The following is a 16,012-nucleotide window of genomic DNA, read 5'->3' as shown; positions in this document are numbered from 1 at the left end:
CCTCACAATAAGCCAGGGATTCCCTCCTCAACAGCCAAGGGGTAAGGAGGTGCTACACTATAAATAAAGAGTCAGTGTTACCTCTAACAACCAATCAGGCTTCTGCTCTCATTTTATTGGTGCAGATTACACAACAAAAAACAGCATGAATACTTTGCCCTGGGAGACATCACTTTCCTTTCTCTTGGTGTCATAGAACTCGTTGCTGGGGTTCATATTGTGCACAGAACGATGTTATTATTACCTCTATATCAGGACAGATCAGAGTTTGTAGAGTTGGACTTCCTCTGTGCATAGAATGATCTCATCCAGCATCAGACAGGTTCTCCTCATCTACATCCGGCTTCCTGGCATCTCCACTGACTTTAGCTGGTCAGACATAATGGAGGAATGGTGGAGCTCACAGAGGTTTATAGAATTGCCCCCCTTCCTGGCTGATGAATATTCAGAACAGGGAGGGCAGTGAAGGCTTCCATATGATGTATGAAGTTCACACTTCTGGGGCCAATATTACTTCTCTGAGGATCTGAAGTCGGTCAGAATTCCGGAAAGTTCTGTGTTTGTGGTGACACCGATGGGGCTGTAGATGGTAACCTTGTGTCTGGATTGCTGGCATCCATTCCGGGGGACACAGCTCCTCTCCGGGAACCGGTTCCTCAGTCTGTTCAGATGAATGGACTTTATCCTTCTATGATATGTGAGTGCGGTCATGTAGTGTCTCTGATGACCAGAATCTTCTATCCTTCTATCGTATCTCTCACTCTACACTCTATACACAGAATAACACACATCTGTTTGTATTTATCATTACAGAGAAACCGCCCACATTATCCGACATTATTGTCCATCCAACGAGAGTGACAGCCGATCAGGAGACCTCATTCCAAGTAACAATATCAGGATACTCCCCCCGAGATCTACAAATAAAATGGTATAAGGAGTTCAGCACGTTCCCCCAATCTGAGGTGACAATATCGGATCCAGAGATCGGATTGGACGGTCTGTATAAATCTTCCAGCACACTGACCTTCACCCCGAAGATGATCGATGATAATACGACCCTCCGGTGTGAGGTGACCCACAGTCAGTCCAAGACCATCCGAGAGAAGCGATATACTCTGCGCCTGACAGGTGAGATCTCCGTGTATTCTTCATATGTATGATATGTTCATATCTCATTCATTAGATGAGTCCAGAGGGGGCGCTCCATGTACATCCCATCACCCTCATCCCAGAGGGGATGCTCCATGTAAATCCCATCACCCTCAGCCCAGAGGGGGCACTCCATGTACATCCCATCACCCTCATCCCAGAGGGGATGCTCCATGTAAATCCCATCACCCTCAGCCCAGAGGGGGCACTCCATGTACATCCCATCACCCTCAGCCCAGAGGGGGCGCTCCTTGTACATCCCATCACCCTCATCCCAGAGGGGGCGCTCCATGTACATCCCATCACCCTCATCCCAGAGGGGGGCGCTCCATGTACATCCCATCACCCTCAGCCCAGAGGGGGCGCTCCATGTACATCCCATCACCCTCAGTGCAGAGGGGGCGCTCCATGCACATCCCATCACCCTCAGTGCAGAGGGGGCGCTCCATGTACATCCCATCACCCTCAGCCTAGAGGGGGTGCTCTATGTACATCACATCACCCTAAGCCCAGAGGGGGCGCTCCATGTACATCCCATCACCCTCAGCCCAGAGGGGGCGCTCCATGTACATCCCATCACCCTCAGACCAGAGGAGGCGCTCCATGTACATCACATCACCCTCAGCCAAGAGGGGGGCGCTCCATGTACATCCCATCACCCTCAGCCCAGAGGGGGCCCTCCATGTACATCCCATCACCCCCAGCCAAGAGGGGGGCGCTCCATGTACATCCCATCATCCTCATCCCAGAGGGGGCGCTCCTTGTACATCCCATCACCCTCAGTCCAGAGGGGGCGCTTCATGTACATCCCATCACCCTCAGCCCAGAGGGGGGGCACTTCATGTACATCCCATCACCCTCAGCCCAGAGGGGGCACTCCATGTACATCACATCACCCTCAGCCCAGATGGGGCGCTCCATGTACATCCCATCACCCTCAGCCCAGAGGGGGCGCTCCATGTACATCCCATCACCCTCAGCCCAGAGGGGGCGCTACATGTACATCTCATCACCCTCAGCCAATAGGATTCGGTGGAGGATTCCTAAACACAAATGTCTGGCTGAACGGAATGTTCCTGTTGAAGTAAATGCAGATGGGAGGAGGAGGAGAACAGTGTTGGCCGTGACACTTATCACAAGAGGGGATAATAGTAATTGGGGAAGGTGACCTGTACTGTAGAAGCAGAGGACACAGGACAGGTCATCAGCCCTCTTTCATCTCCCTGCAGATGATCTTTTCTCTATTACTGGAGGAGGTGGCCATCTTGGTAGAGCAGCAGGGCTTTGCTTCCTCATGCCAGAGCTGCGCCCCTTGATTATTGGTTTTCTGTTGACTGGAGGGGTAATAAGAAAGGTGGAGGAAATACAAATCCACAGAATAGATGAAGCAGGGAGATCCTTGCATTGTAGCTCCTCAGGTGCAGCTTCCCCTCCAGCATGGAGAACAGTGAGCAGCATAATAATGCATACCTCCCAACTTTCTGAGATGGGAATGAGAAAGACCCGTCAGCAAAAGTATGCATTAATGGGACACGTCACAAAGCTTCATTTCCTGATTCCCTTACTGAAGATGGCGACGGCAGCATCTGAGGACCGAGGGACAGATTGACCTCGGGTGTCGACATCATGGGCGCCCTGGACAGGTAAGTGTCCATATTTTAAAAGTCAGCAGCTGCAGTATTTGTAGCTGCTGACTTTAAAAAAAATGTTTTTGCGGGACTTCCGCTTTAAAGAGGAATTCAAGACAAAAGATACATTTCTCAAGGTATTGCTTAGAATTAACATTTCTAAACATTCTCTATAAAACAGCAAATCTTCATCTTTGAGTTCAGCAAGAGACAAGGAGAGGGGCGCCCCTGAGTGTAGACGTTTCTTAAAACTTTAATAAAACATACAGTTTATCAACTCACATTTATGTGGTGAATACAGGCATGTGGGTCCCAACAAGGGCGAGTCCTGGTGACGCTCCTCCACGCACCGGTGCTGTCTGTGTGGATATCCACCATTGTAAAAAACAACAAAAGAACCCAGCGCTGTATTGTGGGAACCTGTGGAACGGTAAAAAATGAGGGAATGTAATACTATAGAAGGGAATGAAAGTCAACGGATGAGGGTCTGTAACCCGTGCGGCTGGAAAAAACCATCACTGGTAGAAATGGATCAAGCGATAAAAACAAAAGACACCAGCGCTCAAAGGGTTAAGAAAGCAGTCCTGCAATGAGTAAAAAATCATATAAACAATAAATGAGTTTATTCAAAAAAGCAGCTGATGATTGAACCACAGTACTGTTCACTTGTAGTGTAATAAAACAAAGAAAGGGGAGGGGGGGAGGGGGGCTTGATGTCTCCGGCCAATCCACTGAGCAACGAGGAGCCAATAGAGACTTGACTGTTGGCTCCTTGTTGCTCAGTGGATCGGCCGGAGACTGTGTAAGCCCCCCTCCCCCCTCCCCTTGCTTTGTTTTATTACACTACAAGTGAACAGTACTGTGGTTCAATCATCAGCTGCTTTTTTGAATAAACTAATTTATTGTTTATATCATTTTTTACTCATTGCAGGACTGCTTTCTTAACCCTTTGAGCGCTGGTGTCTTTTGTTTTTATCCACCATTGTAGATGAAAAGCCGGTGTCTTGCCGAATAAGTTCCTTCGGCGGATAGGTTCCCCCCCTGTACTGCGCAGGCGCAGCGCCTGCGCAGTACGTACTACTGTTGGCCGCCGGAGATAGCCGAAGCTCAAACGCTTCGATCAGCTGTACACGGCGCCTGCGCTCTGGGTCCAGATTCCTTCCCCTCTATCCAAGTGGACCTAGAGGGGGAATCTAAAAGTGCCGAGCGCAGCGAGGCCGTGCCCGAAGCGTGGCGAGCGAAGCGAGCCCGCGAGGGGCCCTCTTACAGGCGCCGTGTACAGCTGATTTTCAGCTGTTCCGCTTCGGCTATTTCCGCCGGCTTCTACTGTGCATGCGCAGTAGAGGGGGGAACTAATCCGCCGAGCGGAACTTTCTCGGCAGAACACCAGCTGCTGTGGAAGGACTCAGAACGAGGCGTGTGGCGCTAAGGCAAGGCTGGCAGCAAGGGATGACGTCACACGTAATGGACGCGTTTCGTGAGCATGCACGCTGCGATATTCCAGCAAGCCGCGCTCCTTTTTCGAACGGACTTCATTAGAGGAACCATAAGGGGCCATTATAAGGAAGTAAACAAGGAAGGGGAGGGGAGTAAGACTCGGGGATGTGGGCGGTACTAATTAGTATATACGGAGATGCAGTCGAAAAACAATTGGCAAACATACAAGTGCAGATCAAAGCAAATAATATTACTTCTAAGATATGATAAAATGGAAAAATGTTTCTTGATGGGGTATCATTTATAATGGGCACAATTGAACATGGTAAATTAAAATATAATTAGGAGTTAGGCCCCTTTCACACTGGAGCGGTGGGGGCGTCGGTAGTAAAACAGCGCTATTTTTAGCGCTGCTTTACCATCGTTTTTTGCGGCGGTATTCGGCCGCTAGCGGTGCAGTTTTAACCCCCCGCTGGCGGCCAAAAAAGGGTTAAAACTGCTCGCATAGTGCGGCTATAGCCGCAGTATTGCCGTGGTATAGCTGCGCTGCCCCATTGATTTCAATGGGCAGGAGTGTATACACCGCGGAGTGAATACACCGCTCCTTCACCGCTCCAAAGATGCGGCTTGCAGGAGTTTTTTTCTTCTCCTGCCAGCGCACCGCTTCAGTGTGAAATCCCTCGGGCTTTCACACTGAACAAACAGTAGCGGCTGTTTTGGGTCGGTTTGCAGGTGCTATTTTTAGCGCAATAACGCCTGCAAACCGCCCCAGTGTAAAGGGCTCTAATGATTGGTATCTTATAAAGCCTAGTATTACGAATAGTGAATTATTCCTGAAAAGACAGTGAAAAATGTATTTTCAATGGAGCAATAATTAAAAAAAAAAAAAACTAAACTAAGAGGCAGTCACATACAGTCTTAATTTTGTAGTCACAATAATGATATGATCTATACGGACACTATACATACATTATAAGAAACATTAGAACTTTCAAAATCGAGGGAAGAAGGGCAGACAGATGATAAATGCACAACTGTTCATACATAACAGGTGTGGAGCATAAAACAACAATAATATTGTACATAGTCATCGACATATAATGTAATATAACATCCAAATTGGTCACATGAGTGGTAAGAAGGAATGATAACAATTAAATGTTACAATCCAAATATATATATATATATATATATATATATACACGCACACCTTAAAAAATGCGGGGGGGGGGGGGGGGGGGCACAACACAGCATCTCCATCCAACCTCGTGTAAATGTGCAAATTATGCATACATATATCACACTAGGGGACACTGAAAATATTAAAAAAGGATAAAATATATCATATTGAAAAAGGTCCAAAGATGTATTAAAATCCCAAAGAGATATATAATATATATAAAAATATATATGTGTTTGTATGCGTAAGACGTGGCCAAAAAGAGGAGCAGCCACTATTCAATGTTGGGCCTCCAGGAATGTTTTGGCCACAACGTCTTACACTTAGGCTCGGTTCACACAGGGACGACTTGTCAGGCGACCTAGTCACCTGACAAGTCGCCTCCCGTTCTGTGCTATGGAACCGTTCTAAGGGGAGCGACGCAAGTCGCTCCGACTTAGAAAAAGGTTCCTGTATGACTTCGGGGGCGACTTGGGGCGACTTGCATAGACTTCTATACAGAAGTCGTTTTGCAAGTCGCCCGGGCAGTCGTGTGTAGGTCGCCTCGGTGAGGCGACCTGCAAGTCGTGCCGCCTCTGGTGTGAACCGAGGCATACAAATACATATATATTTTTATATATATTATATATCTCTTTGGGATTTTAATACATCTTTGGATCTTTTTTCAATATGATATATTTTATCCTTTTTTAATATTTTCAGTATCCCCTAGTGTGATATATGTATGCATAATTTGCACATTTACACGAGGTTGGATGGAGACGATGTGTTGTGCACCCCCCCCCCCCATTTTTTTAAGTTGTGTGTGTGTGTGTGTATATATATATATATCTGTGTATGGATTGTAACATTTGTGGTTCTTACCACTCCACTTCTAATGTTTCTTATAATGTATGTATAGTGTCCGTATAGATCATATCATTATTGTGACCACAATATTAAGACTGTATGTGACTGCCCCTTAGTCATATATTCTTATTTTATTTTTATTTTAATTATTGCTCCATTGAAAATAAATTTTTCACTGTCTTTTCAGGAATAATTCATAATTCGTAATACTAGGCTTTATAAGATACCAATCATAACTACTATTCCTAATTATAATTTAATTTACCATGTTCAATTATGCCCATTATAAATAATACCCCATCAAGAAACATTTTTCCATTTTATCATATTTTAGAAGTAATATTATTTGCTTTGATCTGCACTTGTATATTTGCCAATTGTTTTTCGACTGCATCTCCGTATATACTAATTAGTACCGCCCACATCCCCGAGTCTTACTCCCCTCCCCTTCCTTGTTTACTTCCTTATAATGGCCCCTTATGGTTCCTCTAATGAAGTCCGTTTGAAAAAGGAGCGCGGCTTGCCGGAATATCGCAGCGTGCATGCTCACGAAATGCGTCCATTAAGTGTGACGTCATCCCTTGCTGCCAGCCTAGACTTAGCGCCTCATTCTGAGTCCTTCCACAGCAGCCGGCTTTTCATCTACAATGGTGGATATCCACACAGACAGCCCCGGTACATGGAGGAGCGTCACCAGGACTCGCCCTTGTTGGGACCCACATGCCTGTATTCACCACATAAATGTGAGTTGATAAACTGTATGTTTTATTAAAGTTTTAAGAAACGTCTACACTCAGGGGCGCCCCTCTCCTTGTCTCTTGCAGTGCTTGAGAACCTGGTCTCTGTTCCTATATGTTGGCAGCCTTGAGTGCCCTGGACTTTTTATTGCCCATATATTATTAATTATCTACATGGACTATATTAGACTGTATTTTACAACAGACTTTTGTTGCTATTGGGTGATTTATGATTCTAAATCATTGCACCTTCACTTGTATCTTTGAGTTCAGGACCATTGTGTGATGTCATTGCACCCCCAGACTGTGGCCGGCCTGCAGCTCCCCCATACATGGAGCAGCACTGTGTACACTGAGAACAGTGCGGGGGATGGGATTTTTGGGGGGCTGATTTGAGCTCTGTGCTGTTGAGGTCTCCTATTTTTATGGATCCAATTATCAATATATTGACATTTAATGTTATTTGTGTAATAATTCAATTTATTTTATATTGATAAGTATTTCTCTTGTTTTATAGGAGATTCTAGGAAGGCAGAAGAAACAAAAACCGGTAAGAATGATTTATAAAATCTTCCTAGGAGTAAAGGTTTTTTTTTTCTTTCTTGATCATTGAGGGACACAGAATTCAGAGACTTGTGGGTTATACTGCCACCTACAGGAGGATTTTGACACCAGCAGACAAAAAAAAAACATTACCCAGCCTGACATAACCCCTCCCACTCCCAGCATGCCTCAGTTTTTGCTTGTGTCCTAGGAGGATGGACTTCTCTGATGAGAAAAGTTTAAAGGGTAGCTCCACTTTTGTTGGGAAAAAAAAATAGCAAATAAAGAAAAAATAATATAGCGTATACAACTGCGACACAAGTCATTCTGTAATTATATGTTATTAAAAAAATACCTTTTTTCCTTTTCAATCTGCAGCTGCAGTAATTTTCTGAAAATGCAATATGGCCTCCTGGAGGTGTTCTGTACACAGAACGCCCCCCAGATATGTAATTTCCTGCTTGTGTGATTGGCTCACTGATTTTCCCAGAAGTCTGCACTAAGCTGCAAGTTAATTTCAGGCATCCCCTGCAACAAAAATGTCATTTTTGATGAGATACTTCCAATAGGAACATGTCAAAGGGATGCAGGACCCGCCACTTTCCTGATTAGTGCCCTGCAGCTGCTGCAGCTGATTGATAATTATGAAACCACTCCCATTAGACTCACTCAGCACAGAGGAACAACCAGTGATTTCTTCAGAATGACTAAAGATAGGAATCTGCAACAAAGTTGCAATGTACAGAGATCACCCAGACGGGAATGTTTTTTTTCTCAACAAAAGTGGAGTTACGCTTTAACTATTTTTACTGGCTAATTTTTATTTTCCTCAAGATGATTTTTTTCTTTGATCAAAACTCTACATTGTGCTTCAGAAAGTCTCTTCTTGCAGCCATCTGGATCCGCGTATTTTCAGCAATAGATTTGGAGGCCGTACCGCGCTGGACCATGACCGGCCTGGAATGTGACCCCTGTGGGCTGAGATCTGCGATGTGGTTCTTTCTGTTAAAAACAAAATCTTGAGAGCCGGTTCACACAGGGGCAACACGACTTGCAGCACGACTGCCCTAGGCGACCTGCACACGACTTCAGCGGCGGCTTGCAAAATGACTTCTGTATAGAAAGTCAATGCAAGTCACCTGAAGTCGCCCCCAAAGTAGTACAGGAACCTTTTTCTAAGTCGGAGTGACTTGAGTCGCTTCTATTAGAACGGTTCCATAGTACAGAAGGGGACGCGACTTGTCAGGTGGCTAAGTCTCCTGAAGAGTCACCCCTGTGTGAACCGGGTCTAAAGGTTGTGCTTGACCTCAAATAAAATTCAAACAGAACCTGCAGCATTGAAAAATTCCTTGAATATTGAGGAAATGATGAATTATTACTGTCCTTATGATGCGCGGTTTCTGCTTTAACCGCTTCCAGACCGCCCCATGTACATTGACTGCGGCAGGGCGGCCCAGCTGCGCAAAATCACGTACCTGTGTGTGATTTCATGCACATGGTTTAACGGGTGCGCTGCTCTCACTGTGATTGGACACAGTGGGAGCCAATCAGTGGGTCCGGTGGCTGCGATGACCGCCGCAACCCGCCGATCGTTCACAGGAGAGACGGATCAGCCGTCTGTGTAAACAACACAAACAACGGATCTGTCAGGAAGGGAAAGAGAGATCTTGTGATTCAGCTAAGCTGATTTATCGATCTCTATTTTTCTTTCAGTGTGACCCCCCCACCCCACACACACACACAGTTAGTAAGCACCTCCCAGGGAACATTTAACCCCTTGATCCCCCCCTACTGTTAACCCCTTCCCTGCCAGTGCCATTTATATAGTAATCAGTGCATTTTTATAGCACTTATCACTGTATTGGTGTCACTGGTCCCCAAAAAATGTCACTCAGTGTCAGATTTGTCCGCTACAATGTCACAGTCCCGTTTAAAAATCGCAGATCGCCGCCATTACCAGTAAAAAAGAAAAAAGAAATCCCTAAATCTATCCGCAGTTTGTAAACGCTATAACTTTTGTGCAAACCAATCAATATACACTTATTGGGATTTATTTTGCAAAAAATATACATAGAAGAATACATATCGGCCTAAACTGATAAAGAAATTCGTTTGTTTTACATTTTTTTTTTTTTTGGATATGTATTAAAGCAGAAAGTAAAAAATATTCTTTTTTTCAAAATTGTCGCTCTTTTTTTGTTTATAGCGCAAAAAATAAAAACTGCAGAGGTGATCAAATACCACCAAAAGAAATCTCTATTTGTGGGGAAAAAAGGACGTCAACTTTGTTTAGGTGCAACATCGCACAACCGCGCAATTGTCAGTTAAAGTGACGGAGTGCCGTATCACAAAAATGGCCTGGTCATTAAGGGGGTAAATCCTTCCAGAGCTGAAGTGGTTAAATGTGATAATGACTTCACAAAATAAACAAAATGTCAATCACAAAAAAAAGGGTTCAATAAATAATAATACTGCTCCACATTGCATCTAAAATTTAAGTGCAAATATACAAAGTATTAGGCCCCTTTCACTCGATCGAACCGTTCAGGTCGGCCTGTCAGTTTTGACGGCGGACCTGAACGGGCGCTCCATGTTAGCCTATGGAGCATCGGATGTCAGCGGAGACATGTCCACTGACATCCGACCCCGTCCCATCCGCTAAAAGCAGACGGATGACCCTACGTCCAGGTCCGTCGCTGGCGGATCGGATCGGGTGAGATCTGATGAAAACAGACATGCTGTCCGTTTTCGTCCGATCCCTCCATAGGCGGCAGCGGTGCCTGACAAGCCCCTCCCCCGCTCAGTGAGCAGAGAGGGACCTGTCATCCACCGGCTCAGCGGAGATCAACGGACTGATCTCCCGCTGAGCCGGCGGACCGAGGCGGATTCCGTGGAATCGGAGTCCGCCTCGTTTGAAAGGGGGGCTTAATGTGCTGAGCTGTGATCCTAACTAAATACCAGAATACAAAAGGTTAAAAAACCTGCTCAGCATATCTGACTTACACAGGAGTAACAAAAGTCCATAAATGATCAGTGCTCCAACAACTGATGTATATTTGCACTTAACCTTTAGATGTAATGTGGAGCAGTATTATTATTTATTGAACCCTTTTTAGTGATTCACATTTTGTTTGTTTTGTGAAGTCATTATCACATTTAAAGCAGAAACTGCACATCATAAGGACAGTAACAATGTGGTTCTTTCCAGACCTTTGTATTATCTGCAGAGCACTTTCCAGGTCCAGAGTCATGCCAAATCTTCTGGTGACCCCGGCTCTGAAGTTCCCATTTATGAGTATGTTGTATGGGCTTAGCATTGAGAGCTACAGGACTTCTTTTATTAGGACTGTTGGAAGCCATTACTATTTCCCTTTTTTGTTGCTTGCCATGGAAAGGGTTAAACATCAGAGGATTGAGTGCTGCATTTCTAGGTGTTGTGTCGCACTCTGTTCCCTCCATTCAGCATGATGTAGCACCTTCCTTCTTCTAACTGCAAGAGACGTGCAGATCCACCTCAGTAAGGCTTTGCTGCCACCTACAGTGTCCGTATAGGCAAGTGCAGTCTACTCTCTACACTGCAGGTGGCGCTCAACCGCAGCGGCAATTCAGAGGGTGATGAAGTCATGAGGAACCTGGCTCCTCTATGGTTTCTTGAGTCACTGGGTCAGCGATTCGATTGGATGCTGCCTGCCCATGCGACTCTGGCGCCCATCTTAGGTTTGGCAGAGTCTATTTAAGACCCTGGTCCCTGGGTTTGGTTTGCTTTATGCGAGTGGGTAGCGTAGGAGAGGTACCCCGTCTGTTAGGGACAGTACTAGAGGTAGGGAAAGGTTCCTTACGAGGAGGGAAATTGTAGGGTTCACAACCTTTCCGTCCCTCTGTCTGCTTGGGCTCAAGATGGCTAGGCCGTATTCTGCCCCTCTCTACAGGTGGCTGAAACCTGCTTCCTACACGCTGTTGGAACTGTGAGTGTTTCCGGCTGTGCTGCCTTCTCTGTCTCTGCATTATATCAATACAAGTTATTTGATTGCCCTGGACTGTGTGTTATTGCTGCCACGCTGCACCCCATCTTCAACCTGGTCACCTCTGGACCAATCCTGCTCTTAGCTGCCGGTTCAGAAGCACCCAAGGTTTTACCTGGAATAATCTGAGGATGTTGTCACTGACAAGCAGTGGAAAATCTCAGATCCTGAGCACAAGGGTAGAAGTCCCACTGTATCAGGTCCTTCCATCTCAGAATCTCCTAACAATGATGGGGTGTCCTGCAGTGCCCTTCTCAAGCACCTGACCCTGACAGCCTGGAAGGTGGTCCCAACCTTCCTCAGTCTTTCTTAGCTTGGTCAGGTGTGGCCCCCTCCTCAGCCTTATCCTGGGAAGATTTCACTACAATTTTGCAGGATTTAATGGGCCAAATTGAAATGTTGATTGCTGGCTCTAACCGCAGAGACTGTAAGCATTCCTCAATACATTCCACCCACAGTCATTAGATGATCTGGCTTTAGCAGCCTCTCAGTCTTCTGCTGCAAAAGCTCTGATGAGGTTGTCCCTGGGAAGTTGCAGGCATCTACCATAGCTTCCAGTTTTAGAGAAACTACTTTGGCTCTTATTAATGCTCTGCATGCTGACTTAAAGCACAACTGGGGACACCAGAAAAAAATACCCTTGTAGTAGGTCCTCCCCCACACTGCAGGTGTTACATGCTTGTCTAGGGATGAAAATATAAGCTGTAATGCCCTGTACACACGATCCAAATTTTCGTCTGAAAAACCTTGGATGCTTTTTCCAATGGAATTCCGCTCAAGCTTGGTTTGCATACACACGGTCATACAAAATTTCTCTGAACTTTCGACCATCAAGAACGCGGTGACGTTCAACACGTACGACGGCACTATAAAAGGGAAGTTCCATACGAAGCGATGATTCTGAGCATGCATTTTTTTTGCACGTCGGAATTGCATACAGACGAACGGAATTTTCGATAGGAACGTTTTCAGACGGAAAAATAGAGAACCTGCTCTCAATTTTTTACTGGCGGAAATTCCGCCAGCAAAAGTCCGATGGAGCATACCAGAATATCGGAATTTCCGACCAAAAGCTAACATCGGACTTTTGCTGGTGGAATTTCCGATCGTGTGTACGGGGCATTATACTTCTGTACCTTATTCCTCGCTCCAAAACCCTTCCTCTACGCTGGCTCCAATGGTTGCATCAAGTACAATTCAGGACTAGTAGTTTTGAATTGTATGTAAGGACATCGAGGTTCCACCTACACCCTGAAGCCTTGAAGAGAAGAGAAGATCATTAGTGGCCAGGGAGAGTGAGGAAAAAAGGTAGGTGTGACAGACTATTCCTCTACCCCTAAACCTAACAAGCATCTAACTTTTGCAGTGCAAGGGGGCCTTGCTGCAAGATTTAGTTTTTTTTGGAATTCCCAGAGTTCAGCCTCAATGATGGAAGAACATCCTGTAGCTTCTACTAGCGCTGATACTATTCTGGGATCCCTTAGAGGCCCTGAGACTTCAAAAACTTTTTGGGCGCACACCCTCCTCCAAGACAACCTGAATGGAGACTGGAAAACTCCTGATAAAATATTCACACCTAACCCTAGTTATGAGGACCAACCTGCTCCTTTCCCCTCCAACAACAGCTAGAAAGGAGACGGCTGACTCATAACTGCAGCTTGTCACATCACTGAGCACTTTTCTGAGATAAGCAGCAAGAGGAATCCAGAGGGATGGGGGACGTTATCCTCTGTCTTGCCACTGCTTGTCTCAGGAAAGTGCTCACAGCTGTCATAAGTTGCAGTTATGAATCAGCCGTCTCCTTTCTAGTTGTTGTCAGTTCAGCCCTGGCCAGGGGTGGGGGTTGGTACTCATAAGGGGTAGAGAGCACCTAGCAATATGGGACAAATACTTCATGCACCTTGTACCATAGGGGACAGAATTAAAAAAAAAATATAATGATAGATCTTTAGGGTTATATTTCTAAACTTGATAAAATTTTTCTAATGCAGAATCTTTCTTTCAAGATCCCAAAGTAGGGAATGACTGTTCATCATTCTGATTTTTTAAATATTGGTGCCTTTAAAGTGATACTAAAGTCTCGTTTTTTTTTTTTAAATAAAAATAACAAGCATGTTATACTTACCTCCTCTGTTGTAGTGGATTTGTACAGAGCAGCCCACATCCTCCTCTTCTCGGGTCCCTCTTCTGTGCTCCTGGCCCCTCCCTCCTGCCGAGTGCCCCCACAACAAGCAGCTTGCTATGGGGGCACACGAGCCAAGTCACAGCTCCATGTGTCTATACAGACACAGTGCTGCGACCCGGCCCCACCCCCTCTCTCATGATTGGCTAGCTGACTTTGATTGACAATGGCCCTGCTGCTGTCTCAGCCGAACAGGAGGGAGAATCTCAGACGGCTGAGACACTCGTGAACAGAGATGGTCCTCAGGTAAGTATTAGGGGGGTGAGAGGGGCTGCTGCACACAGAAGGCTTTTTATCTTAAAACCTTCTGCCTTTACAACCCCTTTAAGCGAGCGCATTCTTACTCATACAATGCAAACCAATAAGTTCTCTTAACACCCCCCCTCCCTTCCTCTGCAGACCATACTCACCTTCCCTCCCCCACCACCCCGCTCAGCTGCCAGCAGCAGGAAAAGCCATATAAGCATAGAGTCCTTCAAGTCTCGGTATACACTCTCTCCGTGTAACAGCTCTGGTACATGCTGATTGGCCCAGCACTGTCACATGGGGTGAGTCACATGTTCCTCCATACCTGGAAGTACAGGTTGTCTTCAGCCTCTAGTGGGGAGTGAAGTAAAGGTGAGTATGTGTGGTGGGGAAGGGGGGGATTGAAGAGAAGATGAGTATGGTATCTGACATCAGACAGGTCATGGCTGGCTCGCCAATAATGACAATGTTCTTCCCTCCACAGGACCGAAGAAGAAGTTCCAAATACGGGAGATTAAATGTGTGACGGAGCGCCCCCGGGTGGGTGAGGAGGTGACTCTTGTGGCGTACATTGAAGAATGTCAGGCAGACAGTGCGGAGTTCACCTGGTCTACAGGAATGTTTCCTATTGATGGAGAAATAGAGAACAGACGGGACGGCACCGACTGTACATCCACCATCACCTTCACACCGGAGGACTCGCAATGTACAATCAAACTGGAGGTGTTTTATAATTATCAGACTGCAGAGGAATCCTTCACAGTGCCACTGGTGTGAGGAGGAGATCCGAGGAGGAACTCATATCTTCTCATTAATGGTGCTAATCTGATCATATGAAGAGGAGATCTGAGGAGGGACTCATATCTTCCCAATAATGGTGGTCATCTGACCATAAAGCTCAGCTCTGTCTGGCTCCTCCCACACATGACTATAAGATATGAGAGGTGATGGCGGTTGCAGGAATTGGGGGGTTCAGGACGGGTCGGAACTTTCTATGCTGAACCCAGATTTGTATTATAGAACTTCCCGGCTTTTGTTTGCCCAGCAGACATGTAAAGACACGTGGAGGGATCTGCAGACTATCGCATACAACTCCCAGAACATTACTGACATGACAGGTTCTCTTTACCAGAACTGACCTATAGACTTACAATGGGAGAGGAGATCAGTAAAGTGCAGTCACTGTGTAGCTCTGCAGAGCAGGAAACAGAAGATGAAGATAGATGGAGGAATATGATTTATAAATGATTATAAAATATTCACAGAATGATACAATGTTCCATCAGACCAATCATTGATGGTTTTTTTTAAAAATGGCCGCTGTGGTTTTAAAGCTGAACTCAATTTAGATATTACAAGGAGGTATATTTGTCTTATTACAATCCTCCTGTAATCTCCTGCACAGCAGCACTCAGACTGGGAGAGGAAGGGGCAGCACCGGAAGCCAATCAGATGTGCTGCAGTGAACATGAGGTGTGGCCTGATCATTGTGCTGCTGCCCCTTCATTATCTAATCATCAGGCTGGTGGTGTGTTCTGACCAGGTTATCTAGCTATAGATGCATTGATGGCTGAAGATCTGGCTGTACTGTCTGGTAGGGTGGTGGGATCATAGAACTGAGGATGGGGTCCTGCGAGGCTCTGAGACATTTCACTTATAGTGCCATCCTCTGGTAAGTTTGAATAAACTATGGACATTTGTAGAACATAGTTACATAGTCAAGGTTGAATAAAGACACCAGTCCATCCAGTTCAACCTGTGTGTGTGTGTGTGTGTGTGTGTGTGTTTGCTAAGATGCCCATCTAAGAGCTTTTGAAACTATCCACACTTCCCACTGACACCACCAATTGTTTAAGGGAGTTCCAAAACCTTTTCACTCTGACAGTAAAGAACCTGGTTTACGGTTAAACCACTTCTCATCCAATTTCACTAAGTAGCCCCGTGTCTTCTTACACTCCCTGAGACTCAATAGGTTTCTTTCTACACTGGAATTGCCATTGAGGTATATCCCCTCTCAGCTTCTCTTCTCCAGGGAG

The 16,012-nt window shown here is 45.7% G+C and overlaps 1 protein-coding gene across 1 annotated transcript in view; it reads left to right on the top strand.

The window, feature by feature from the left end:
• Positions 1-15,731, top strand: part of LOC141111805 (uncharacterized) — a 105,911-nt gene extending 90,180 nt beyond the window's left edge. The window contains exons 10-12 of the mRNA XM_073603948.1: positions 814-1,131; positions 7,501-7,533; positions 14,461-15,731. Coding sequence (XP_073460049.1) covers positions 814-1,131; positions 7,501-7,533; positions 14,461-14,753 — 644 coding nt within the window. The 3' untranslated portion in view covers positions 14,754-15,731. The remainder of the gene's footprint in view (positions 1-813; positions 1,132-7,500; positions 7,534-14,460) is intronic.
• Positions 15,732-16,012: the final 281 nt, after the last annotated feature.

The sequence above is a fragment of the Aquarana catesbeiana genome, linkage group LG11, assembly GCF_042186555.1.
Source record: "Aquarana catesbeiana isolate 2022-GZ linkage group LG11, ASM4218655v1, whole genome shotgun sequence".
Lineage (NCBI taxonomy): Eukaryota > Metazoa > Chordata > Amphibia > Anura > Ranidae > Aquarana > Aquarana catesbeiana.
Note: the sequence above shows the minus strand (reverse complement) of the source record. Positions and strands in the feature narration are given on the sequence as shown.